The sequence below is a fragment of the Apodemus sylvaticus genome, chromosome 6 (genome assembly GCF_947179515.1).
Source record: "Apodemus sylvaticus chromosome 6, mApoSyl1.1, whole genome shotgun sequence".
Taxonomy (NCBI): domain Eukaryota; kingdom Metazoa; phylum Chordata; class Mammalia; order Rodentia; family Muridae; genus Apodemus; species Apodemus sylvaticus.
Genome location: NC_067477.1, coordinates 104,795,814 through 104,822,763, shown reverse-complemented (window position 1 = coordinate 104,822,763; position 26,950 = coordinate 104,795,814). Strand labels below are relative to the sequence as shown.

The following is a 26,950-nucleotide window of genomic DNA, read 5'->3' as shown; positions in this document are numbered from 1 at the left end:
GTGCTTGTGTATGTGTGCTCTGTGGTGTGTGTGTGTGTGTGTGTGTGTGTGTGTGTGTGTGTGTGTTCTGAGACAGGGTATCACTTTATGGACCAGACCAGCATGGGCAACTTTTTATTTTAACAGTTGTGAAATTTTAGAATATTCTTTTCTGTAGTTTGAAGGGTGATAGATCACTAAGTAAATGGTTTTGTATGAGGGAAAATTTGTATTTTTAGATTAAAAAATAATAATACTCAATCGTTCCTTTATGCCATTGCAAATGGATCCTAGGAAACTGCTAACCCTTTTAATTTTCCTAAATTGTATTCACTCATCAAGTCGTAAGATCAGAACTCGGTGCTGGTTTGCCTATCATTGTAAATGTCTCATTTAAAAGATAGTGGGGCCCAGTGAGGTGAGTGGTGAGTTTGGTCCCTTCCCTGAGACTCACATGGTAGAAGGAGAGAACCAAGCCCTCCAGCTTGTCCTCTGACTTTCACATGTACCCCGGGGCACACATATGCATGTAGAAAAACATTCTAGAAGAATTTTCTAAAAATTGATGATGAGCTGAATTCCAAAGTTGGCCTGTTTTACTTTATACTCCAGTGTCTGTGTGGCCATCTGATGGACACCACTAAGTAACAGTGTGAACCTCAGCAGATAAGATACGGTGGGAACAAACTGGCTTTGCCAATGTTCATTCTTTCCCAGCATTTATTATACTTTAATTTATAGTTATAAAACCTGGGGTAAAATTTGAATCTTCAAGTAAAAGTGATTTACATTTTTTAGTATAAAAATTTATACATCCGTGTTGGCTTTTCAATTGAACATACTATGCTAAAAATCATAAAATTGGCATTCTTCTCTTGGTAGCAAAGGGTTAGCATGGTATATGTGAATTCAAGGGCACTGATAACCAAGATGCAGCCTCACTTCACCTCAGCCGGCTTGTTCTTTGTGAACAAGTGCCATTCAGTCTCGCCCTGTGGGCGACTCTGCTTCCTAAATTGAACCACAGTGGCTCTCCTAAGACACCTTGAGCCAGGTGGAGCTGCACATGCCTTTTAATCCCAGCGCCTGGGAGTTTGAGTCAAGCAGCTCTCTGAATTCAAGGCCAGTCAGGACTTCCAGGACAGTCAGAACTACAGAGTAAGATTGGGCAAAAATATCCCCCAAGCCCCCAAAAAGAAAGGGATATTTTCATAAGAAAGGCTAAAATAACATTCAGCCTGTAAATTTGCCCTATTAATTTCATATTTATATTTTAACCCTCCAAACCTAAAGTTTAGTGGGAATTAAGTAGACAGCCTTCACTTCTTCCACATGGTCAGATTTCATGTGGAAGTTTTTAAAAAAGAAGCATTATGCTTCAGGTTACCAGGGAAACAACATAGTAGCTAGAAAGCAGTGTCATTGTGCAGTGGCTGCCTGTGGTTGGTTATGTGTGGCCGTGTGGACTGCTGGGAGCCACAGCTATGGCAGCCTTCCTCAGTTACTTCCTGTAGTGTTGGTCCTTACAGGTATGTTTACAGAGAAGCAATATAGCTTGGGCGGGCAGTTACGTCTAGGTCCTACTCCTAGCTCCTGTCCTTGGTGGCAGTGTGACTTTTAGGCATATTATTAGGGTCTTAGAACCTCAGTTCATTTTTTTTGATGAGATGGGACTAATTAAAAGTACTTATAGGATTATTGTTGCAAATATTTAATTAAATACCATATGTGTAACACCTGGGATTGCATAATTATTGTTCAAAACATTGTATTGATGTAATTATGCTTTAGAAACAGTTCAGTTCATACTCTGTTCTGTGCCTGACCTGGCACTGCCAACAGCCTGATTTTTATGTCATCCCTTGTAGTGTTCACAGTGCCCTCTGGTCACAAGACCCTCTTGTGCTCATTGTCATTTGACAGAGGCTGAAGTTTCCAATCACAACAGCCAGCTGTACTAATAAACAGTAAAGTAAATATTCACTGTCAATCTGGATGGATTTTGAGTCTAAGGTCTCGGTAGCCAATTCATATCCCTTGGTGTGCTGTTCATGATAGGAATATATTTAAACCCTCTATATATGCTCTGTATGTAGAGACACATTTAATTTCCTGGTAAAATTTTGGTGTTGATTATCTTTTTTTTCTTCAGGAAATACTACAGAAATACAGTTACCTCTATGATCTGTCCCGATCAGAAAAAGGGAAACTTCATGACCAAGCTGTGGCCATGTGTTTAGATGGCCAGCCTCTAAGGATGATTCAGCAGCTGCTAGAAGTGGCCATTGGTCCTGTCAACATCTCACCCAAGGATGTAGTGCATACTGCAATCACTCAAATAATTTCTGCATTGAGGTAAGCTATAAAGTACCTATTACCGAAGACCTAAGGATAATACTTTTCCAATAGTCATACCCACTGCAGAGTCATTATGAAGCTAAATTATCTCCGGGCATGTAGAAGTATGTCATATTCTCAAATATTTTACAAACCTGAGAGATTACTTTTAGAGTGTTCAAAGTCTTAAGACTTAAGATGTCTTGAGAAAGGAGAACATGAATATGTGTCCTTATTAGTATTATATTTATAACATGCTATAAAGCCATTTCCTGGTTGGACTCCTTCACTTCTACACTTTATCAAGGAGCAGGAGAGCCAAGAGCCAGATTTCCCTGTGCCTTCAGTGTGTCTGCTTAGCTTCTGCCTTATCTAATTCCCTTTCTTGGAAGCAGTGAGAAATGGAGGCCAAGCAGTTCTTTTGAAGAACTCAAGTCATGCCTGGAAGTTAGTAGTAGACTGTCCTGGGGTGTTTACCTTAGGACGTGAGTGGTGTAGGCTTGGCAGCAGAGACGGTCTTGCTTCTTGTCCCACATGGGCACGTTAGAGCACCTTGAACAAGACGCTTGGGAATGAGAAAAGGGAAGCTAAGGGAATAATGAGGCATCCTGCACTTTCTGTGAATAATGTAATTAGGCTAAGAGACTTAGTTGTATTTAATTTATTCTCCTTTTAAGAATTCTTTGTAATTCTGTATTGCTCTTGAGGAACTTTTTGATTAAATGCATGTCAGTTTGTGAAGCTAAACTGAAATCAAATGAGCCTTTATCAGTTTAATTACCCTAGCCTCATACAGGTTTCACATTAATGCTCTGAGGTACCTAGCAATTTTATGCAGAGACAGACAAAATACAGCAGCACTTCATTTTAGAAATAAAAATTCCACATTAATAAACCTTTGTCCTTTTAGTCGGTTATGATTTCTCTGTTATTGCTTATGAGAACCCCTCATTTTTAAGTGGTAACAGATATCTGCCATATTTTGTACCTTTTTGTTCATAATTACCATTTCTTAACCAGATAAATCTCACAGAGTAAACATTAGAACCACTACTTACTGCCCTTGTGGCATTTCTGCTACTGAAGACTTTGTTCTGATCAAGTCTGAAAGATCAGACTGACTCTAAAGGTAGTGTGCTGAAGACGTTTGATCAATGCCAGTGTAAGCTTGCAGCCATAGAAGGCTCAGGAACATGGAGTGGTGAACTGTTTTGCTCTCAGAGCCAAGGACACTGTGTTGGGCATGGCCTTTGTATGTTGTGTCCTTTACATTAAGTTTAGTAGACATAGGAAGAAAATGACAGAGGCCTAAAAGTAACTCAATCTAGCAGGTGGTTTAAATCTGAAAATATTCTGAAAACATGCAAAATTTCTTTTCCCTGTGTTTTACCTTGGGAATTTGCTAAAGGTCTAGAGTTGCGAGCAAGTCCCTCACCATGCCAGGATCTAATGGGTTCACCTGAGTGTATCAAGAGAAAGTGTATTTCTGACGCTCACCTGACCTCTTCTGACTCAATTATTCTTTCTCATCACAGTGGCAGCAGTGCTCATCTTTGTGGGTCACATGACCCCCTCCAGGTCCTGGAAGGTGTTGTTGGGGCAGTCCGCACCAGTGTGGACAATGGGTAAGACCAGAACATCTAGTCCACCTACACTGAATGGCTTTCCTTGTGTTTTTGTTGCTTTACTATTGCTATGAAGAGACACCATGACCAAGGCAGCTTATAAAAGAAAGCATTTAGAGGGTGACTCCATGACCATTATGACAGGAAGCATGGCACCCAGCAGGTAAGCAAGCATGGTGCTAGAGCAGTTGAGAGTTTATATTTAATTTGCAAGTCAGAGGAAAAGAGTGAGCTAGACTACGCTTGGCACTGTTTTGAAACCTCAGATCCACCCCCAGTGAAATATTTTGACCAACAAGGCCATACCTCCTAATCTTTCCCAAAACAGTTTCATCACCTGAGGACCAACAATTCAATTATATGGGCCTAAGGAGACCATTTAAACCACTATATTCTACTCCCTTGCACCCATAGGGTTTGGGCCATATCATAATGCCAAATGCATTTAGTTCAACTTTAAAAGTTCCCATTATCTTTCAGTTTCCACAGTATTTAAAAGTCTAAAGTCCCTTCTGAGACTCAAGACATGAGGTTTTGAAACCCCAAAGCCTATCCCAGTGGCACACCTTTTCAACAGGGCCACACCTTCTAATGCTTCCCAAATAGATCCACCATTTGGGAACAAAGCATTCAAATATGAACCTATGAAGAGAGGTTCTCATTCAAACCACCACAGCCACTTAACAGATATGCAAGTCTTTGGAGTTTAGAGCAGTCTTTGTTCTAGCTGATGTCCATGTCAGTCCTGTCTGGCCTCTCCTCAGCTGTCCAGTTTCCATTGAAAATAATAGTGAGGAAGGGTTTAGGAAACTTTCTACTTGGTACTGAGTAAGAAAATGCCTTTTTCCCAATTATTATTCAAGTACACATATATTGTATATGGTTTCAATAGAGACATAAGCACTTGTGTATTCTACTCTATTGACCCATTGTAACACTTCCCACTTAGGGTGGTTATTCTGGCTGCATGTTCTGTCACTGCCTTCAGGATATGCATGTTTACCACTTGTCCAGAACCATAGAACGAGGCTCTGCTTGACTGTAACTCCAGTCTTAACATGCACATATGTTATGTCTTCATGAGATACAATATATCTTATAGATAACCATATGTATCTTTTTGAGCTCCATTTGCCCCAGGTTTGAGAAATTATTGCACTCATGACCTTCTGTTTCCTCCACCTCTTACTCTTTGTAGTTGCTAAAGGCCCTTTGCTTGAGATATTCAAATAAGAAAATAAGTGCAGCAGGGCCTAATTCCAATCCTTACGCAACAGAGATTTGTGGTTATTCTGTGTGACTACTGTGTGTCTTGCTCTAGTAAGTCATAGGATAAGAAGTAACTTCTAAGCCCAGGGGCCTCAGTTTTGCAGAGAAGACAAGCTTGCACATAGCCCTAGTAACTGCTCTGGAGTGGGAAGTACTATGTTGGGAGCATGAGTGCACAGGAGAGGGTGAGCGAGAAAAGTTACAGGGCCGACTGACTGAACTGACTCTGTTAGGGGCAGAGGATGTTGGTTTTCTAACTGACACGCTGTGCCTGGACACTGCAGGAGCCTCCTGCGGTGGAGCCGGTGGAGATGCCGCCCATGGTACACTGAGTTGCCTTCTAGGTGATCCACACAGTAGCCGCCATCCCTATCCCAGTGCCCAGGGAATGTGCCAGCCTCCAGCTTCTCTCAAGTGGGCTTGGCTTCGGATCCTGGCCTCTCAAGGTTCTCTTTGCTACTCCATAGGCCACTTCCAGTAACTCCCAGAGTCTTGTACCCAGGGGCCATCTCACAGTCAGAAGACAATGTTTCTCCCTATGAATTTCTAGCCAGATACACCAAAGGATTTATGCTGGGTCTTTGGAATACAGCTTATTTATATTTCAAGGTTCAAAAAAGACTTTAGGGAGTGCAGAAGCAGAACAAGATACTCCTTTTCATTCCAGAGACAGAATAATAAAGGATTCTTGGGAAAAGCTTCAGTGGGTTTTTCTCTTCTTGAAAAAAAGCAAGAGAAGAACAAAGATTATATTGCAACTTCTATGCCCAGCAGGTATTACTCAGTTGGTGTAGCTATTATTTGCTTGGTTTTCCATTCCCCAGCTATCTGGCAGAGTCCCACAGGGAAGTCAGAGTTTTTGTTCTCGACAGCTTCAGGCAGAGTCCTTAGAGGGACATCGGGTACCCACCTCTCTAAAACTTTGCTCTCATGTCACTCAGTTCTCTATCTGACCCATATGCTGCCGGTGTTGTGCCAGGCCCTCTCTGCCCTTCCTCTTCCTCCTCTCAGGCAAGCATCCATGAGTCCCAGCAGTGTAAGTCTGATGCCCGTTCTCTTGAGTGTCCATAGTGAATAAGCCTGCTGCTGTGCATCGCCAGCCATCGCACACGTGCAGGGAGACCCATTGCACACACAGTTATTTTGGTATGCTCCTTGATATGCATGTGTACTATCTCAGTATTTCTGCCAGGAAAAATTCAGAGATGATTAAGAATTGAAGTGTGTATAAAATAGCTACCAAGTGTTTGATTGTATGGTTGTTATTTTTCAGGTGTTTTGCTTTGTTTTATTTTCTTGAGGCAAGGTTACAGGATGGCCTCAACGTCACTCAACTCCCTAGGATGGTCTTAAACTTCTCTCTTCCTCATGCCTATACTTCTCATGCCCAGTGCTAGGAGTACAGGTCTGCTCTGCTGTGGAGCTAAGACCGTGCGACTGTTCTCGGTGTATAGTCCACGCTGATCCAGCAGGAACCCTTGCTTCTGCTAGAGCCAGTATCGTTTGCTTTGTAATGGCAGTGTGCCTCTCCTAGGCAATTTCTTCTGGGCTGATTACAAATCCAATGAACATATAGCACTCAAACAATATTAGTGAAGCCCTTCACCACCTAACCAGATATGGCTCTCTACACTGCTCTGACAAGAGTTTTGATGGTTTGAGGATGCAGTCTTATCACAGAGGGAAACACTGGTGAGATCAGCTTATATCTGAGACAGCATGAGTGTGAACCTGCCCGCTCACATCTGGGCAGAGCAGGAAGCAGAGATTGGGTAGAAAGCAGAATCCCGTTATAAATGCCTACCCTGAGTCACATTCCTCCATTGAGGTTCCACCTCCAATTGTTCTATAACCTCCCAAAAAGATATTCTCGATTTAGGTATATTGGAGAGAAGATGGAGTTCATGAGTAGTTGTCAAACTATTACCTTCCTAAGAGTTTTTAAAAAAATATTCCTTAATTGTGATGTTTGCTGATTTATGCTTCTTATATTACTACAGTGACACTAGTGCAGTATGCTTTCATACATGTTCTAAATGTCTCTTACTTCTTACCAGTTATTATGGTAAAGATAAGTTGTTCTTCTGGAAATGCCCATTCAGCCTGGTGCAGGAAGTATAACATGTATGGCTCCATCCACCCTTGAGACAGGACTGTTGGAGTGTGAGCAGTTAAATCCCACCTCTTATCTCCTCGCTCACATGAACTTGCTCCTTTCCCCTGCCTTTGCTGGCATCAGATTGGTAGACCTTGCGAACTCCCACCTTACTGCCAAGCCAGGCAATAATAGAAATATGTGAGCTTGTTAGCAAGGCTTCAGGGGAGGAATCACAGAATTGGCACCAAATTTTAGGACTGACTTACATTTTAAGATGTACTAGAAGAGCTGTCACACACAACAGAGTCGTATTGGTGTCATCTCATCTTTAAAACTTTACAAATATTGTTAAGTAAAATATAAGTATATCATTTCTCCCCTTCCCTTTCCACTCTCCAAACATTCTCATGGCACCTTGGTCCCACTGAAATTCATGGCTTCTTTTTATTTTACTGTTACTATTACATATTTAAATGCATAAATATGTAAATAAAGTGTGCTGACTCTTTATGTTGCTTGTGTGTGTGATTAAAGAGCCAACCACTTAATATTGTATGACCAGTTAAGAACCTCATCCCTTAGGAAGACTAACTCTCCCAATCTCAGCAGTCATTGGTTGCCTATAATTTTTTGTCTAGAAGTGAATCCCTATGAACCACACCACCTTTCCATTAGCATGTCTCTTGTCATTGTCCAGGTCCTGTTTAGGTGCATTGTTGATACAACCATATTATCGCAGTATCCTGGGTATAGCTTCTAGCAGACACAGTCTCACAGAAGACTTTCTATTCCTCTGGCTTTTAGAATCTTTCATTTCCACCCTCTGGTATTCTTTCAACCTTAGGTGTAGTGATTATGTCATACATGTATCGGGGCTGGATACATCAGTTGTTCAGTGTATTTTGAGCAGTTCTTATTTTCTGTGATGGTCTTTATCTGCTGCAAAGAGAAGCTTCTTTAATGTCTGGTGAGAACTATACTTCTCTGTGGATGTGTGGATGTAAAGATAAGTACTTAGTATGTAGTTAACAATTGAACGGTGTAGTAAAGTAGTAAATATATATATTGTGTACACACAATGTATTTGGTTACTGTTACACCCGCATACCATTTCTGAACTTCCTAACCTCTTCACCCTGCCGTCCTTTGTACAAATCATTTGCCCCAGAATCATGTCTTTTGTGATTTTCTTAATTAAACCAGGGTTGCCTTTGTGATCATGGATTTGGACTAGCCACTGGAGCCTAGGAGTCTCAAAAGTAGGGGCATAGAAGAAAATGCCTTTCCCTTTCCCAGAATCCATCAGTAGTCAGTAGTTTGGCAGGCAGGTAGCACCCCATTAGCCCCTCCCCAATCCGTGATGTACTGTTGGCAGACCCAACGTAAGCAACCATGGCCACTGTGAGATCATGATAAGTTGGTTCAGTCATTCCCAGAAGGTGGCATTTGAGCATGTCTCCCCATCTTTAGCTCTTCCTTTTTTTCCTCCCTCTCTTTGTTGACACACTGTGAGACTTAAAGGGAATTGTATCAATATCCAGATGAGGGCAGAGACTAAATTGTTATTCTTACTCAGTGCATTGAATAGCCATGTATCTATGATTTCGTCACCTTTTATTACATAGAGAAGCTCCTCTGGTCATGGCTGAGAATTGTATCTGTTCATGGGTATATGACAAATATACATGTATTTAGAAGGCACCTTGGTACTAGGACAAGCTAAACATAGTTAAGTTCTCTTAGAGACCAAGACCCTTCAGCCATGGGTTGCCAATATGGTTCATATTACCATAAACCTAAAACGGCTAGAGAGAACAATAGGGAGCACTCTTCAAGATACGGGCAAGCTGAAGGCTATTAAAACAGGACTCTGTCCTCTCTGTGGAAAAACTAGGCCAGCAACTGACAAATAGGACTTCGTGAAACTGAAAAGCTTCGGTAGAGCCTATGAAACTGCTGTCTGAGTGAAGAGGCAGAGGATAGACTGGGAGAAAAGCTGCACAGGTCCTACCTCTGACTGGGCATTGACATCTAAGATACATGAAGATTCCCAAAACAAAACAAAACAAAACAACCCAAACAAAAATGAGCTGCAGAGAATTTGAGTAGCTGACACTTAAGAATGTAAATTAAAACCTCTTTGAGATTCCATCTCACACTCATCAAGAAATCAATTGACAATAAGTGCTAGCAAGAATGTAAGGCAAGGGACACTTTTTAGTCGCTATCAGTGGGCGTGTTGACTGTTGTGGGCACTTTGGATTCCCCAGAAAGCTAAAGTAGAAGCTATCAGGAAGTCTAGCTAGGCTATTCTTGCAGTTTGCTCCGTGGACTTTATGAAGTGCATACTCAGCCACATTTCTTGCTACTGTAGTCATACTAGCTAGGAAATTTTAAAAAAAGCCTACAAGTCTAGTGACAGATGACTGGATAATGAAATAACGATACATATGTGCAGTGGAATTTTATTCAGCTGTAAAAAGTGAAATTAGGAAACTTTCGGATAACTGAAAAAATTATGGTGAGTGAGACTACATACGCACAGAAAGATACTGCACGTATCTTATACTTAGAAGTTTTGATAAGGGAAGCCCCAGAAGATCTCAAACAATATAAGTTATTGTCATGCTTCTTGTTCAATTAGATAGAACTAGTTAATGAGACCTATTCCTAAGATACCACATACCTTAATTATAAGTCAGATAAATTGAGCTGGAACCAAATTAGAACCTTCTTCTGTACTGCCTAGTTTTTATGGTGCTGAAAGACACGGTACAATTTATTAGGGAAGAAAAGGTGTCACTGGTTTTCCTCAGCTGTGGAACTAGCAACCTATTATCTTGCCAGTCAAGATATGCCCTTTGGTCCAATAATGGCATGCCTGTGATGGGGTAACCACCTGCTCTCTGGATATGAGTGCCATCCAGTTTGTATAGATGTAGTAAGTGACTGTTCTAGTGTGTGTGTGAGAGAGAGAGAGACAGAGAGAGAATTTTATTTGGAAACATTGGAATGCAAGCTAATCCTACATTTGAGTTGCCCACTGGCCTTCATTATAAAAGATTGGGGAAAGCATCTTTAGTTTGCTTCAGGAGTTCAAATTCTATGACATTTTATATTTATGAGAAATATGAAAGGTCTTATATTTTGCATATTTGCATATTTTCTCCATCCTCAAACAAGAATAACTCTTTTGATTATTATATCATTTAACAATATTTTGATACCTTAACTACGTAAATTTAGATGTGGCTAATTTTGTATGTATATGTTATGCTGGATAGTTTTCTGTCAACTTGATACAAGCTAAAGTCATCTCAGAAAAGGAAACCTCAACAAAAAAAAAATGTCTCTATAAGACTGGACTGTAGGCAGGCCTGTAGGACACGTTCTTAATTAGTTATTGATGTGGGAGGGCCCAGTTCCTTGTGACTGGTGGACCCGGTCTATAAGAAAGCAGGCTGAGGAAGCCACATAGAGCAGGCCAGTGAGCAGCACCTCTATGGCTTCTGCATCTCTGCAAGCGCTGTCCTCTAGGTTCTTGCCCTTTCCAAGTAACTGTCCTGACTTTCTTCAATGTTGGACTATGATGTGAAAATATAAGGCAAATAAACCCTTTCTTTCCCAAGTGTCTTTTGTACGTGGTGTTTCATCACAGCAAAGGTGACCCTAAGAGATGTGTCATAAAGAATCTGAAAACTATTTTACCAGAGAGTATTTCTTTTATATTCTAAAAATCTTGTCTTGATTCACTTACTTTTTGGTTACTATCCTCTTCCATTCTTTTTACTTGCATGGATGTCTTCCCATGCTCCAGGACCAACAGAGAAGAGTGGGCAAGCGCTCGCTCCGCCCTGGAGCCTCACATCCTCAGCAATTACTCAGGTAGCACATTGGTCCTCCTGCTGCTGCTGCTGCTGCTCTCATGTTAATAGATGTATATCCCCTAATGACTCCTTATCTGCTGAGTCAAAGCTGAAGATGTGTTTGTGTGTCCCTATTAGCTTGATTGTTTTTAAATAAAGTACCAGATTGACTCTTTATAGTGCAATACCTTCTTCCTCCATCCTAATTATAGGAGTAGGGTGTAGAAGCAATTGCCTGTTGTTTATAGTGAAACTATAGAGATTTTCCTTTTAGCTATTTAATAACTTTTACTAATCATTTTCATAATGAAGTGAATGTGTTTTGAAATGATTTTCTCTTTATTATTTTTCTCATTAAGCCTCCTTTATTTTGTCAGAGACTACAGAAATAGAATTACTCTTCTCCTCCTCCTTCTGGACCTCTATATCACTGAGACCATGCTTTGTATCCCTGCCATACCCTACCTATTTATATTGAAAATGTTTCAACTCACAGAAAAATAGGAAGAAATAAGAAACTCACCTGTTTTACCATTGTTTGACTCTGTGTGTGTGTGTGTGTGTGTGTATGTGTGTGTGTGTACATCTGTACTTTTCTATTAGAATGACAGTGGATTTTTTATTGGATATTTTATTTATTTACATTTCAAATGTTATCCCCTTTCCTGGTAAAGCCCCCTATCCCATCCAATCCCCCCTTCTATGAGGGTGTTCCCCCACCCACCCACTTCTTTTTTTTTAATTTATTGATATATTTATTTACATTTCAAATGATTTCCCCTTTTCTGGACCCCCCCACTCCCCGAAAGTCCCATCAGTCCCCTTCGCTCCCCCTGTTTTCCCACCCAACCCTTCCCACTTCCCTGTTCTGATTTTGCTCTATACTGCTTCACTGAGTCTTTCCAGAACAAGGGGCCACTCCTTCGTTCTTCTTGTACCTCATTTGATGTGTGGATTATGTTTTGGGTATTCTAGTTTTCTAGGTTAATATCCACTTATTAGTGAGTGCATACCATGATTCATCTTTTGAGTCTGGGTTACCTCACTTAGTATGATGTTCTCCAGCTCCATCCATTTGCCTAAGAATTTCATGAATTCATTGTTTCTAATGGCTGAATAGTACTCCATTGTGTATATATACCACATTTTTTGCATCCAGTCTTCTGTTGAGGGATACCTGGGTTCTTTCCAACTTCTGGCAATTATAAATAGGGCTGCTATGAACATAGTGGAACATGTATCCTTATTACATACTGGGGAATCTTTTGGGTATATGCCCAGGAGGCCCACCCACCCACTTCTACCTCACCAACCGGCATTCCCCTACACTGGGGCATCAAGCCTTCACAGGACCAAGGGCCTCTCCTCCCATTAATACCTGACAAGGCCATCCTCTGCTGCATACGTGGCTGGAGCAATGGGTCTCTCCATGTGTACTCCTTGGTTGGTGGATTAGTCCCTGGGAGCTCTAGGGGGTCTGGTTGGTTGATATTGTTATTCTTCCTATGGGTTTGCAAACCTCTTCAACACCTTCAGTCCTTTCTCTAACTCCTACATTGGGGACCCCATGCTCAGTCCAATGTATCTGTGAGTATCTACCTCTGTATTCATCAGGCTCTGGCAGAGCCTCTCAGGAGACAGCTATATCCTGTCAACAAACACTTCTTGGCATCCACAATAGTGTCTGGGTTTGGTGTCTGTATCTGTGATGGATCCCCGGGTGGGGCAGTCTCTGGATGGCCTTTCTTTCAGTCTCTGCTCTACACTTTGTCCCCATATTTCTTTTAGACAGGAACAATTCTGGATTAAGAATTTGGATATGAGTGGGTGGCCCCATCACCCAACTAGGGCCCTTGCTTAACCTCTGGATATGGTCTCTACAGGTTCTCCCTTCCCTTTGTTGGGCGTCCCCATTGGGTCCTGGGAGTATCTTGCTTTCCTGGCATCTGGGACTTGCTGGTAGCTACCCCCAGCTCCCCATCCCCCATTGCTACACATGGCAGTGGATTTAAAAAACACTGTCATGAGGCTGTCTGGCTGATACCTTGGCATTGCTTGCTAAGGGGTCTTTTCTATGGGCATGTTTGTTCTGAATCTGTGTTCGGGGAGGTGCAGTAAAGCTTGTCCAGGACATGGTGCCTTTGGAAGAGTGTTTGCCTTTCAGGAAGGAGTTCTCATAATGTGATTGTGTATTTGAAACACCAACTAAAAATTAGAACATGTCTCTCCAAAATGTCAGATTTTATTAACTGTATTATATACTCAAGGAATAAGAGTCGAATTTAATTATTTGGAAAGTGTTATGATGATCTTTCTGTATCTCATCAGTAACTAGAGTTGCTGCCAAGTTGTTCTGTAACATGCTCCAGAGTAGCTCTGTGACATTACATAGAAATTGACGAGGCAAGGAGCAGATAGCCCAAGGTAGTGAGGAAGACTTGACTGCCTACTGTGTGGTCTTGGGTGACTGCTTCCTTGTCTCCATTTTAGAATGATGACATCATACATGACAAGGGTTGCTGTGATAGTGACCGTTCCTAGAAAACTGCATAAGTTATCAGATTCTTACTGTTCACCAGAGAGAGATGGATTACTGTTCCTCTGGCTTCCATGTGGGCTTCCTGACTCCAGCTATCTGACATCTGGGCTCATGCTTCTCACCTTGACACTTCGGTGGGAGGAACAAAATACTAGCTTCTGAGAACATGGTTCGGATTTGTTGACAAAAATGGCCTTCAAATGACTATCTTCCTGATGGTTTTTTAAGAAGATTTTTCATGCATTTATTGACACCCTCATGCATTTATAGCGTGTATCTTGGTTGTATCTACCTCTAACTTCCCTTTTCCCCAACCCCAGCAATTTCTCCTCCCATCTTTATGCCCTCTTGATAGTGTGAGTCCCTCCTCATTCCCATCTATGTCTAGTTAGAGCTCTCCTGTTGGTACATTGAGCTATCTTTCTATTGCCCTGATCTTTTGCTGGTCTTGTGCAGGAAACCAGACCTACTGTGAGTTGAGCTGTGTAACAGCCACAGCAAGTCTCTAAGACAGCTTCCAGCACTCCTCCTCGTCCTCTGGCTCTTCCCTTCTTTGTCCCCTTTTCCTGATGTTCCCTGACCCTTATGGGGTTGAGATCACATCTTCTCTTATCTTTAAAGTGACATTGACGATCCACTGCTTCAAAATCCACCATCTTTCCTACTCCATGCCCTCCGAAAGCTTTAATGATGATGGTTTCCATTATTGGAAGTATTTAGGCATGTGCTAGTGTGTTACACACATTGCATTTACTACTTTTTTCTACTTAAGTCTAAACAACCCTGTGAGGAAGGCATTGCTATCCATGTCTATTGGTAATTAAGGAAACCAAGGCTCAGAATTCTGTGAAGAATATTAGGCTTGGCCAAACTGTCTCTGCAGCCTAGGTTCATTGTCTTGGTTCCAGAAGTGAGAAAACTGTAGCTTGTTCCTCTGCTCACTTTACATTGGGCCTTTAATTTCTCAGTAAATTTCTATGCCCTTTGACATCTTTGCCTTTTCCCTGTTCCCTTGACTGGAGTTATATTTTCCTGCATTTGCACTTATACACACCCTGCATATCCCTGATCCTATTTAGATGCCACACCTCTTCCTCCAATTTTATCATGTTAATAACACAGCAAAGGTCAATTCATAGAGCTTTCTTTTCCAGTGTATTAGTTCTTTCAGGGCACATACCATGCAAAATTTTAATCTCTATACCATCAAGCATGAACTCCAGTGCTTTGACAGCAGTAATACTTCTGAAGATGGTTTTGATGGGGTAGTATCTATTAAGTATCTATTAAGTCCTTCCTCTGTGCCACATACTTTGCAAGGTGCTTTGCATATGTTGAGAAGATGCTTTCTCAAGGCTTTTACCTATAGTGGGAGTGATGCCATTCATGGCTTAGGTTTAGAGAGTTAGAAAAATGATGGGGCTGAGAACCAATGCGGTCTGAAAATGATCTTGCTGGTACAACTGTAAAGACAGAAAGTATTCAGGGAATAGCTGTGCATTCTTTTTTGGATAAACATTTTCCACCACATACACATAGTTGTAAGTATGTCTTCTCTTGTGTGTACAAGTGTGCATATGTGTGGCTATACATACACATAGATAAAAGTATGTCTTCACTTATATGTACAGGTATACATGCGTGTTTTATGGAGGCCAGAAGTTTTTTCAGGTATCCTTCTCAATAACTCCTCTCCTTAATATTTTGAAACTTCATTTATTAATTGTATGTGTGTGCTTTATTTATTAGTTGTGAGTGCCTGCTTGTCTGTATGTTTACTATTTGTATGGGGCTCATGCACTGCCTTCAGAGGCCACAAGAGGGCATTGGATTACTCCTAACCCCCACCCCACCTCCATCCCCTGCCCCCAGAAACTGGAGTTATATTTGGTGTTTAGGTGCCTGATGTTGGTGCTGAAAATGAAGCTCAGGTCCTCTGCAAGACTAGGTAGAGCTCTTAACCAGTGGACCTCCTCTCTAGCTCCTCCACCTTGGTCTGTGAGACAGACTGATTTACTGACCCCAGCTTGGCTAGATGGACTGGCCATCAGAACCCTGGAATCCTGTCCGTACCTGCCTGCCACCATGCCTGGCTTTCCCAGGCTGTTTCTGGGGATCGAAACCAGCCCCTCATGCTTGTATGCAAGCACTTTCCTTACTGAGTCTCTCTGCATTTCTAATGAGCACTGAGAAGGAAGAGTAACTACTGGTAAAACTAGCAAATGATTCATAAATTAGAAACATTTAAGTTAGTTCTTCACATTTTATAACTTTATTTTTCTGTAAGTACTAATAATGAATTCTGTCTTCAATGTAAGTTGCCATAAAACAGCATTGGTCAGGTATTAGTTCTTTGAGGGCATATACCATGTAAAATTTTAATGTCTATGCCATCAAGCACGGACTCATAGATTCAGAGAGACATGCTCAGTGGCAATACAGGATTTAACTTTAGGAGATTTTTTTTTTTTTAAGTATGTTTTGGCCTTGTTAGAGCAGGATTTGGCATAATGTCTGACTTGGTCTGAGATTCGGTTTAAGTGATTCAGGCCAGGAGCTTTGTAAGGATGTGGCTGCACAAGCACCTGCGTAATGCGGGTCCTCAGGGAATTTGCCATGGGCTGAAGTTTAGCATGGCCACTGATATTGGTGAATCAGCGAGTTTACTGAGGTGGTCCTGCTGGGATTCGGGAATGCAGATCTTTAGATTAGGTGGAGAGATGTGCAGAACAACCTCTTCATGGTGTCCTTGTAGATACAGTCCAATAGTAGCTGGACACTCACATTTTATCTTTAGATGGTACTGAGTGGTTTTGTAGCCACATGCAGCAGGTGTGATCACAGTGCGGAGTGATGGGGAGGGGTGGGCACTGGGGTCAAAGTGCTGTACCTGACATGGGGGCTATACCACCTCCCCGAAGCCAGTTCTGCTAGCAAATGCCATTTATGGCATCTTGTTTGCACAGTTGATGCTAACTAGTGACGGAATATATAAAATTACTAGACTGGTAAGTGACACTGCTAGTATGGGCAGTAGAGACAAGCTTTACAACTTGTTAAATTTCTATAAGAAATAGACTAGCTGGGAGCATAGTGGTTAATGGATCCCTTTTTCAGCTTTATGTTGCTCTGTTTAATAAAAACTGCTTCAGGATTACATTTATTTGACATAGTTATAAGATTATCAATACAGTCTGTTGTAAGTCACTTAAAAACTTCATCTTTTCCTTTTAAGAGAAACAAAGTTATCTATTGAGTCTTTAGGTCTGTGGTGGCATTTGATTACTAGAAGGGATACAAAAAGCCTTAAGAGCTTGTCTTCCCACTTTGTCCGCTCTGCAGGGAGGAGCTGGTGTCCGCCGAGGACCTGCTGCAGTGGCTGCGGCCTTTCTGTGCTGAAGACACATGTCCTGTGAGGCCTCGAATCCAGGTGCTCCAGCTCCTGGGGCAGTCCTTCCACTTGAGTGAGGAGGACAGCAAGCTCCTGGTGTTCTTCCGAACAGAAGCCATCCTCAGAGCAGCATGGCCTCAGAGACAGGTAAGCAGCACCTGCACACCAGTCTTTCTTTAGATCAAGGCAGCTATTATTAAGAGTCGGTACTACAGATTTCTGGTGTGTTCACGGGGCCAGCTGCTTAGTGCTTGAGTATGGGCAGTAAAATCTTTTCTGGTTTTCCTGCTGGGTTGAGCATGACTGAGCTTACCAAACACATGCCCATCTTTAGGTCATGGTCACATGTCCATCTTTAGGACTGCTGACAGGACTGATTGACTGGCGGCTCACTCTTTCCAGGAGAAATGCCCTGTGGATAGACACTCAGGTGGCGTCAGCCAGCTTTTGATCTCCTCCTCTACTTGTGCTCTTTGCCTGCCCTTCCTTTTCCTGTACCACCAGAGCTAAAAGACAGAAAGTCTCAGTTTCTCTAGACCTTTCCAGCTCCTGATGACCTCCTCTCTGGAAACTTCTCTGGTCACTGCAAACTTACTGAACTTTAAATTGTCAAAGTTAAAACTTCTTTAATTATCTCCCTCCCTCACTTTTCTTCCTTCCTTCCTCCATTCCTTTCTTCCTTTCTTCTTAAATCTTGTTCATAGTATTGTGGAGCCCCTGGAAGACACAGGCCCTAGTTAACTTTAGCTTTCTACTTTACACAAGCTAAAGTCATCTGCGGAAGCTCAGTTGAGGGCTTGTCAAGGTTAGTGCTTGCTGTGGGAGGTCACAGCTCACTATGGGCAGCACTGTCCCTGGGCAGGCAGATCCATGCTGTGTGAGAGAGGGAGCTAGAAAGCAGGCCAGCAGCCAGGGCTTCTCTGTGGTTTCTGCTTGAAGCTTCTGTCTTGGCTTCTCTCGGTGACAGATGGCAACTGAAGTAAACCTTCGCCTTTCTAAGAGGCTGTGCTATAGCTGTGGCCTGTTTGCTCTCATTCTTAAGGTCCATGCATAACGGCTTTATTGGACTGTTTGCTCTGTGAAGAAGCAAATGCCCACACTCTCTGGAAAAATCCTCCCTGGAGGCTCAGAGTGGCAAGGGTAAGGGATCCCATGTCCCATTTACCATCTTAGTTTCTCCCTGTGTCTAATTTACTCTTAGATAAGGGCAGTGTTCCTGTTCTCGTCGTAGGTTCTTTAAATGTTTGGTAGCAGAAATGAGCACACCCATGCTAGTGTCTCTGTGCTATTGTCCTAAGGATTCCCTGACAAACGCTGTGCTGTGTCTCCTCCATGGACTCCTGGCAATGGGGCTTCAGGTCTTTTGGGAGGACAGGGGGATTTGATGAGGAGTTTTCACTTGTAGGTAAAGCAACTTTATGGTCCTTAGGAAATGAAGCAGTGGTTTCAGGATGGAAACACTGGAATGCTGTGTTAACTATATCTGTGGTTCAGATCATCTTTTCAATTCCTCTGTTTCAAAGATTGTGTGATATTTCTCTAGAACATTGGAAAGATTGTGGGCATTGAATGTCTCTGTCAGCCTTCTGTCACTAGGTCTGTAACCCTGGGGAAGTTTGAGGTCTTGAAGACTCTATGTATAAAATGGAACCTTGAATTAAGGTGGGCAGTGACCTGCTCACCTTCTCTGCCATTTGGTCTTCGCCATCCATGTGTCCCAGAACAGAGTATTTCCCCTGTTGGTTACGGTTTCTTTGCCTCCTCTTTCTTCCTCAGATGTATTTCAGTACCATTGCTGATAGAGACCCATTCTTACAGACTGAAGATGAGACTAGATAATGATATTGCAATATTCAGTTACAAAAAGAAAATGTGGGGGCCATGCTCACTGTGGTGATAATCCTCTTAGGCAGACTTTGCATACATCAAAGAGGGGCTTAATATTTAATTATTCTTGAAGTGCCCAAAGTAGTGGCCCTACAAATCATTGTGTTGCTGGGAAACCAGCCAGCACCTGGAAGATTCAACATGTCTGTGACGCCTGCCCCTGACTGTGTCACAGAGAGACAGCAATTTCTACATTTTCTAATGATTAGTTAACGGAATTAAAACTTCACTGACCCTCATTTTTCAGTACTTTGAGAGGCTTTAATTTCCTTCCCAGAAATGTGCCCCTTTGTGGTGAATGGGTGCGATGGAGAGGGAGGAGGGTTTACATTAATCCTTTTGGTGCAGTTTATCAGAGTTTTTCAGCCTTTGTAATTTTCTAGTTAACTGGTGCATGAAAAATATGGGTCAAAATACTAATGATTCTTTTGAAAACTTCTATACCTCAGCACCTCGGAATTTCCCATATTTTTTATATATCAGAAGACATGTAGCTTGAGAGTTTTGCTGTTTTACTCACCCACTCATCTGAGTTTCGAGATGTAGCTTAAGATAACACCTAATCTTGTTAATAAGTCATATGATTGCCTAGTTTGAAACAATGCAAGTTCATGCCAGCCCTTCTCTTAGGGATCAGTGGCCTTCATTTGCTAAAATATCAGAAAAATATGTATTTCTCCTGTCAATAGAGTAAAGAAATTTGATATGCAAAACTATATGTAGAACCTTGAAAATAAAAAAAATGAAAAAAAAAAAAACCCAAAACGTATTACTGCATTCATGTCTTCAGAGCTCAGAGTCCACATGTGATTGGCTTAACCAAAGACAGATGTGGTGTGAATGCGCACAGAGATGATTTGTCTAATACTGTGGTGTCCTGCCGTCCTGTGGCTGCCAGGGGCTTTTTTTACTTCCTGCCCACTAGCTGTTTTGTAGGAAAATATCTGGACATCAAGACTTGAGGAGTTACTCCAGTTTTATTTAATGCAGATGTGACCTTTCTAAAATGACTCTGTGGTCCAGTACAATCTGCTTCATCTCTGTCTTAATTCAAAGTCACTTGCTACTATCTGAAAACTCCTCCTTCCCCATCTCTGCCGGTTTGTTATATGATGTCTTTCTTCTTCCATTAGAATATAAATTCTATGAGAGCAGGGATCTGAAAGACACTCTGTAAATATTTGTTGAATAAATGAATATTAAGTCTTTAAGAACCCATCCAAGGTCATGCTGCAGGTGGCAAGGCGGAACTGTAACTGCTGTTCTTGGCTGTGCTGCCTGCTCCTTATCTGCAGGCAGGTAGGTGATTTACTTAGGGCGATGGGAAGATGTCCTTACAGAGTGGCCTGCAGCATTGCTGTGGCTTTGCTAGTTTGCCACACTGTCTTGATTTGCTTGCTGCTTTTCATGTGGAAGCGAGGCATAGCCTTTCTATGCCACTGTGAGTGGAGACCTGGGATTCCTTAAGAGAACTCTGTGATCTATTTTCCCACAATGATTAAAGTCAAGAGAGCATCCATGTTAATTAGAGATCTCTGGAGTCTCTGATTGAGAACCCTTTGGTTCTTTTCCTATAGATATTGTCCCTCTCACTGCTAGGGAGTCCTTTGAAGAAGAGGAGGAGACTGAGTTGCGAGCTGTGTGTACTTTAGAACTGTCGTAGAGAGTGGTCAGCACCTTCCCTGGTTTGGTTGATAGGTCATGACTGGCTTGTGAGTGATGAGGCAGCAACTTCAATTCAGTCCTGCGCAGTCGAGTCTGTGTTCTTGGCTCTGTGGCACAAATCTCCGTCTGCTGGGGCCATGCAGACGCTGCAGCAGCACCTGGTCATGGTGCATCACATATAAATTTCTGTGAATTTTTCAGCCCGGTTCTGCAAATACTAATGGCTCAACCACAACCACATATATTCAGTACGCTTACTCGCTGATACCCAGGTCACCTACTGTCAGTTGACGCACTAGTCCCTTTTCTGATCTATATCCACCAAGAACACACTCTGCATCTGTCATGTCTCTTTAGTCTCCTCAAGGCTCTAACAGCTTTTAGTCTGATTTATGTGTTTGGTCTTTTATGACCTTGATAGTTTTAAAAAACAGTGGAAAATTATTTTATTGAATGTCATTCAGTTTAACATTGTCATCTATTCAGGTTTTACATTTTTAGTAGGAGACCACGGAAGGGATGTGCCTTTCTTAGAGCCATATATTAGGAGATACATAGTGCTGGTTTGCTTCACGATGAATAGTGTTAACCTGAAGTGCTAGGGAGCATATTTCTTCTATGTATAGTTACATTTTCTTTTATATAATTATTAAGTACTTTGTTGGATACTTCGAGATGATTATTATTCTTATTATAATTATTATTTACATCATCATACCTCCATATACTTATTTTAGCATGAATTAATGATTGATGTATGAGATTAGTATGAAAATGATGGGACTTGTTTCCATCACTTGTCTACCTAAATATATTTATTCAATTGCTTATTGATCTCACTGTGGTCATATGGCTTTTTGTTTTTGTTCCATGGTTCTAACCCATCATAGTGGTTTGGTTTGGTTTAAATCATCCAGAGATGGTCACTGGGATTTCTCTTCCAGCTTTCTTCTTTTCCAGAGTTCCACCACTTCTGGAGTACTTTCCCACTGTCTGGTATATATATAAGTATATTTGGGAGTCCTATTGCATGTTCTGTGACCGCTCTTGATTCAGTCATTGATTTCAAAAAGCCTTGTTTCCTTTCATTGAAAAAATGGTATGTTGTGAATGAGTTACCTCACTTAGCATGATATTTTCTAGTTCTAACCATTTGCCTGTAAGAATTTCATGAATTCATTGTTTTTAATTGCTGATTAGTATTCCATTGTGTAAATCTACCACATTTTGTGTATCCATTCCTCCATTGAGGGACATCTGGGTTCTTTCCATCTTCTGGATATTATAAATGAGGCTGCTATGAACATAGTGGAGCATATGTCCTTATTACATACTGGGGAATTCTCTGGGTATATGCCCAGGAGTGGTATAGTAGGGTCCTCTGGAAATGTCATGCCCAGTTTTCTGGGGAACCTCCAGACTGATTTCCAGAGTGGTTGTACCATCTTGCAATCCTACCAGCAGTGGAAGAGTGTTCCTCTTTCTCCACATCCTTGCCAACACCTGCTGTCTCTGAGTTTTTAACCTTAGCCATTCTGACTGGTGTGAGGTGAAATCTCAGGGTTGTTTTGATTTGCATTTTCCTAATGACTAATGATGTTGAATATTTCTTACGGTGCTTCTAGCCATCCAAAGTTCTTCAGGTGAAAATTCTTTGTTTAGCTCTGTACTCCATTTTTAATAGGGTTATTTGACTCTCTGGGGTCTAACTTCTTGAGTTCTTTATATATATTGGATATTAGCCCTCTATCTGATATAGGGTTTCCCAATTTGTTGGTTGCCATTTTGTCCTTTTGACAGTGTCCTTTGCCTTACAGAAGCTCTGAATACCCAAGACACAACTCACATATCAAATCATTCCCAAGAAGAAGGAAGGAGAGGACCCTAGTCCTGGAAAGGCTCGATGCGCATTGTAGAGGATTGCTAGGACAGAAAAGTGGGAGGGGATTGATTGGGGAAAGGGCAGAGGGAAGAGGGCTTATGGGACTTATGGGGAGGGGGGAACTGGGAAAGGGAAAATCATTTGGAATATAAACAAAGAACATAGAAGATAATAGAAAGAAAGAAAGAAAGAAAGAAAGAAAGAAAGAAAGAAAGAAAGAAGGAAGGAAGGAAGGAAGGAAGGAAGGAAGGAAGGAAGGAAGGAAGGAAGGAAGGAAGGAAGGAAAGAAAGAAAGAAAGAAAGAAAGAAAGAAAGAAAGAAAGAAAGAAAGAAAGAAAGAAAGAAAGAAAGAAAGAAAGAAAGAAAATTGTATTTTTCACTGTAGGGTTTCTAGGAGAAAGAACCAGAAAGTAAGTGACCACATGGATATTAAAAGTCTACATCTGTTCTCTCCCGATCACTAAAAGTCAGGTCTGCACTGGTACCCTGTTTCCATCTGTGGTACAGAGACCATTCTACCTTCGTTGGTAAGCTCCCCTCTGCGGAGACTGCTCTCATCCAGAAGTTACTTGCAAAGTTGCTCTGTCCTAGGATATATAATTTTGAAATTACTATCTCATTTTCTCACTAGAATTTATTTTTATAGAGCCTTTTGTCTTCAGCCATAGATTAACAGTACTAACAATACTTTTTTTTCTGATGCTGCTTAATTTTTCTCTTCCTTCTTTCTCCATATGCACAAAAAAAAAACCATCATCATTAGCCTGGTTATCTCGTTCATTTCTCCCATGCAGCTCATTGTTTTTCCTAGTTGTGTGGTTTGTCCAATCTGGTTGGTTTCAATTGTTCGTTTTTAGTATGTGAGTCATTAACCAACAATGTAATAAGTAAACTAGAATATGGAATTTAGTATTGTTTTTACTTCTGATATTTTGGAGTTCTCAGCTTATACTTATATTGGATATATGTAACTTTTAAGAATCTTTGTTTTAATGCCTTTTTGAGAACAGGTAGGTAGACACAGATATCATTTTCTTATGTTAACCAGGAGTATCATTGGGTAACTTCTAGCTAAATGAAAGCATTGGCGTCAAAATAAAACCATAGAAGCTTTGGTGTAGACATGTTCTCATAAGCTGAGGAGCAGCTGATGGAATGGCAGAAGGTCCAGCTTGTTTTCGTGCTTTTGAGAGCCTCTCATGGCCTGGATGTCGGGCTTCCTGTGTCATACATCAGTGGCACAGTTCTCTTCATCCTACCCATCCCATGGGGAAGGTGGGGGAAGGCTGGCTAAGAAACGTGTGTATCTCAGCACAAAAACATGCCAAATATATAGGGAAATGAACTACAAAGCTTTATCAGGTAGGGCTCTGTTAGATGCCTGCAGAGTGCGTGTGTGTGTGTGTGTGTGTGTGTGTGTGTGTGTGTGTGTGTGTGTGTGTTGCACTCTGCTCTGTTGCTTTATACATTATAATCTCAGAATAGTATATTGGGTTTGCTACAGTTGCCTTTTCTAGCCTATGAACCTTAAGGCATTGCCTTTTTCTGTGGTATCACAGCTATAGCAAGGCCAGTATTTAGTTTCTAGGTCTTTTATCCCTGGCGACTCCCTACTGATAGAGACCTTCTCACTTTAGCTCAGGATATAGAAACTGCTAGAATGTAGGTTCTCCCAGCATGCTTGCAGTCACATATTCCTGACATCCATTCAAAATCTGCATCACTGTTTTAGTTCTTTAAAACTGAGAAAATCTACCCCCAAAAGTTCTTTTAATGTTGAAAAACATTAGTAATATTTTCAATATATCTATCTACCTTTTCTTCTCTAACAGTAGTGGTTCTGTAACAGCAGATGACAGTATGGAACTGCAGTGGCCTGTGCTGCTGTGAGTCACACAGTCCTTGTGTGCTGGAATAGCCCCTTAGACCGGTGAGGGAGACTGAGAGTCAACTTTTGTTGACAGGTTTTTTTTGTTCATTTGTTATTTTGTTTTATTTCATCTCAACGTTTCATTTCTAGAGTGACTGACTATCTGGTGGGTGCAGGAGGCCATATTACCCTACTGGAACAGCCACAGGTCTAGTTTTGTTTAGAGCTCAGCTCTGTTAACCTTTTGTGCTTCTTTTTTTCTACTGAGCCAGCACTCTTGTTTGTTTGTTTGTTTGTTTGTTTGTAGCTTGAAGCTGTGTATCTGAACATCCCAGTGTGACATCAGGGTGTTTGTGGAAGGAATTGCATAGCTGTTTTGCATCTTTACATTCATTATAACTGTGTTTTCTGTTCGAAGCCACAGAGCCAAGGTTAATGGCACTGTTCCGGTGGGAACAAATGTTTGTAGCAGTTCCACCCTCGGAGTATGTCTTGGTCACTGGTAGCATGTTCACTTGTATCTGTGTCTGCAGAGGCAGTGAGCTCCTGTCAGTGCCTGGAGGAAGACAGATAGTCAGGCGCAGTGCCCGAGCTCACAGTGATGGTGTCTGGATTCACTTTCAGCAGCATGAGAAAGTTTAAGATAAAGAATGGCTTCCATTGAGAACAGTGTATTAGTTCTTCTGTTTCAAGGACAGTGAGCCTGGACTGATAAAGACCTGCAGCCCCTTGACAAACGGACTTATAGAAAGGGTAGAAGTTCCCTAATTCTACGTGGAAGAAAGAACAGCATTTAGAGACAAAACCAGTACTCTCATATTTGAGTCACATTTGTATTTTGCTCCTTAAATTTCATCATGTTTAATTAGTATCAATAGCAAATAGATTAATTAATATCAATAGCAAATTGATATGCAGGTGTTTATGAAATATTGGCAGTTTTCTCAGATAGTCCCTTGGACTAGGAAGGAGGGAGTGCTATACACAGCAGGAGTTGCTATTTGTTCCCTGCTGGGGACAATTCCATGCTGCAGAACAGCTTTGTGGGTCAAACACGTGTCCCCCAAACATGAGGGCCAGAGACAGACCTTTAGACCTTATGTAAATGCCAGGTGGGTGTGCAGCTGGCCTATAATTCTAACACTAGAAGGGAAGGCTAAGACGGGTTGGACTAGCTCATATCAAAGAGCTCTATGCTTAGTCAAGACCCCGCCTCAATAAGCTAGAGCGCAGTCAAGGGATGTCTCATGTGGACTGCATTATATGCTGGAAGATGGAGGCTGGCATTCCTGCGTACGTCCCCATCCAGACTGAACCTGGTGCCTTGATTTCAGGTGTTTTAGGTCTAGAAGTTCTCAAGATGTTCATGCTAACCAAATGCCCTTACAATGGAGTCCTGTGATACCCACTGGATTGAACTTTGTGAGCTCAAAGAATTCTTTGTTCCTTAATTTTTCCCCATTAACTTGTCAGTTTTATGAAATGATAATTTTATTTTCAACTTAAAGTTAATTTTTCTAATTCTTCATGATCAATATTTCTAAATATAATATGAATATATATTGAGCCAAAGCTGTCTTCTAGAAAGGTATTAGTATTTTGATTATGTTGTATACACACACACACACACACACACACACACACAAAACACTAACAAAAACAAAACAAGACAGTGTATATTGATCATATGATATTGTGGTGGTTTAACTATACTTGGCCCAAGCAGGGCATTATTAGGAGCTAATAGCCTTGTTGGATTAAGTGTAGCCTTGCTGACAGAAGCGTGTCAGTGTGTCACTTCCGGGGTGGGCTTTGAGGCCCTCCTCCTAGCTTCCTAAAGCCAGTTTTCTGACTGCCTTCGGATAAAGATGGTAGAACTTGCCTCCCCTTCTTTAGCACTGTGTCTGCCTGAACACTGCCATGCTTCCCACCATGATAATAGACTGAACCTCTGAGCCTGTTAGCCAGACCCAGTTAAGTATTGTTCTTTATAAGAGTTGCCTATAAGAGTTCTTCATAGCAATGGAAACCCTAAGTAAGACACATAATTAATTTTTCTCTGCTGACTACTCAAGTTGATTATAAGTAAAAAAAAAAAAATTACCACTGAAAATTTGGAGGCATGTTCATAATAAGTAGGAATAATACATAACTTTGTAGTGTGGTGAGAGTATTTTAGCATTGTTCTTAACCAGGAAAGGAACAAACACAGCATATAAGCTTTTAAAAACCAAAACTACCATTATTTACTTGTATGGTTCTCTAATTTCTAGAATTACAAAAGAGAATACTAAAAGGGATGAGACTTAATAAAGGGAATATGCAAGGGGACTGACATGAGTGTGAACAGTATATGTTTATATATATACATACATACACATAATACATACATACATACATACATAACTTGTAAGTCCCTATCATATGCACTCATGAGTCTAACTACAGAAATGTTAGTTCTAAACTCAGTGTGTTATCTTTGCCTCAAATGTTAGGATAAATGTTACTCTTTAAAAGCTGGTTAGCACTTAGATCTTGAAAG

The 26,950-nt window shown here is 41.3% G+C and overlaps 1 protein-coding gene across 6 annotated transcripts in view; it reads left to right on the top strand.

Annotated features, from left to right (window-relative positions):
• The window catches only part of Nbas (NBAS subunit of NRZ tethering complex), a 283,532-nt gene that overhangs the window by 230,288 nt on the left and 26,294 nt on the right, over window positions 1–26,950 (top strand). For all 6 annotated transcript variants that reach the window (XM_052186094.1, XM_052186091.1, XM_052186093.1 and 3 more), the window contains 3 exons: window positions 2,132–2,334; window positions 3,852–3,941; window positions 17,056–17,251. In XM_052186094.1, coding sequence (XP_052042054.1) covers window positions 2,132–2,334; window positions 3,852–3,941; window positions 17,056–17,251 — 489 coding nt within the window. The remainder of the gene's footprint in view (window positions 1–2,131; window positions 2,335–3,851; window positions 3,942–17,055; window positions 17,252–26,950) is intronic.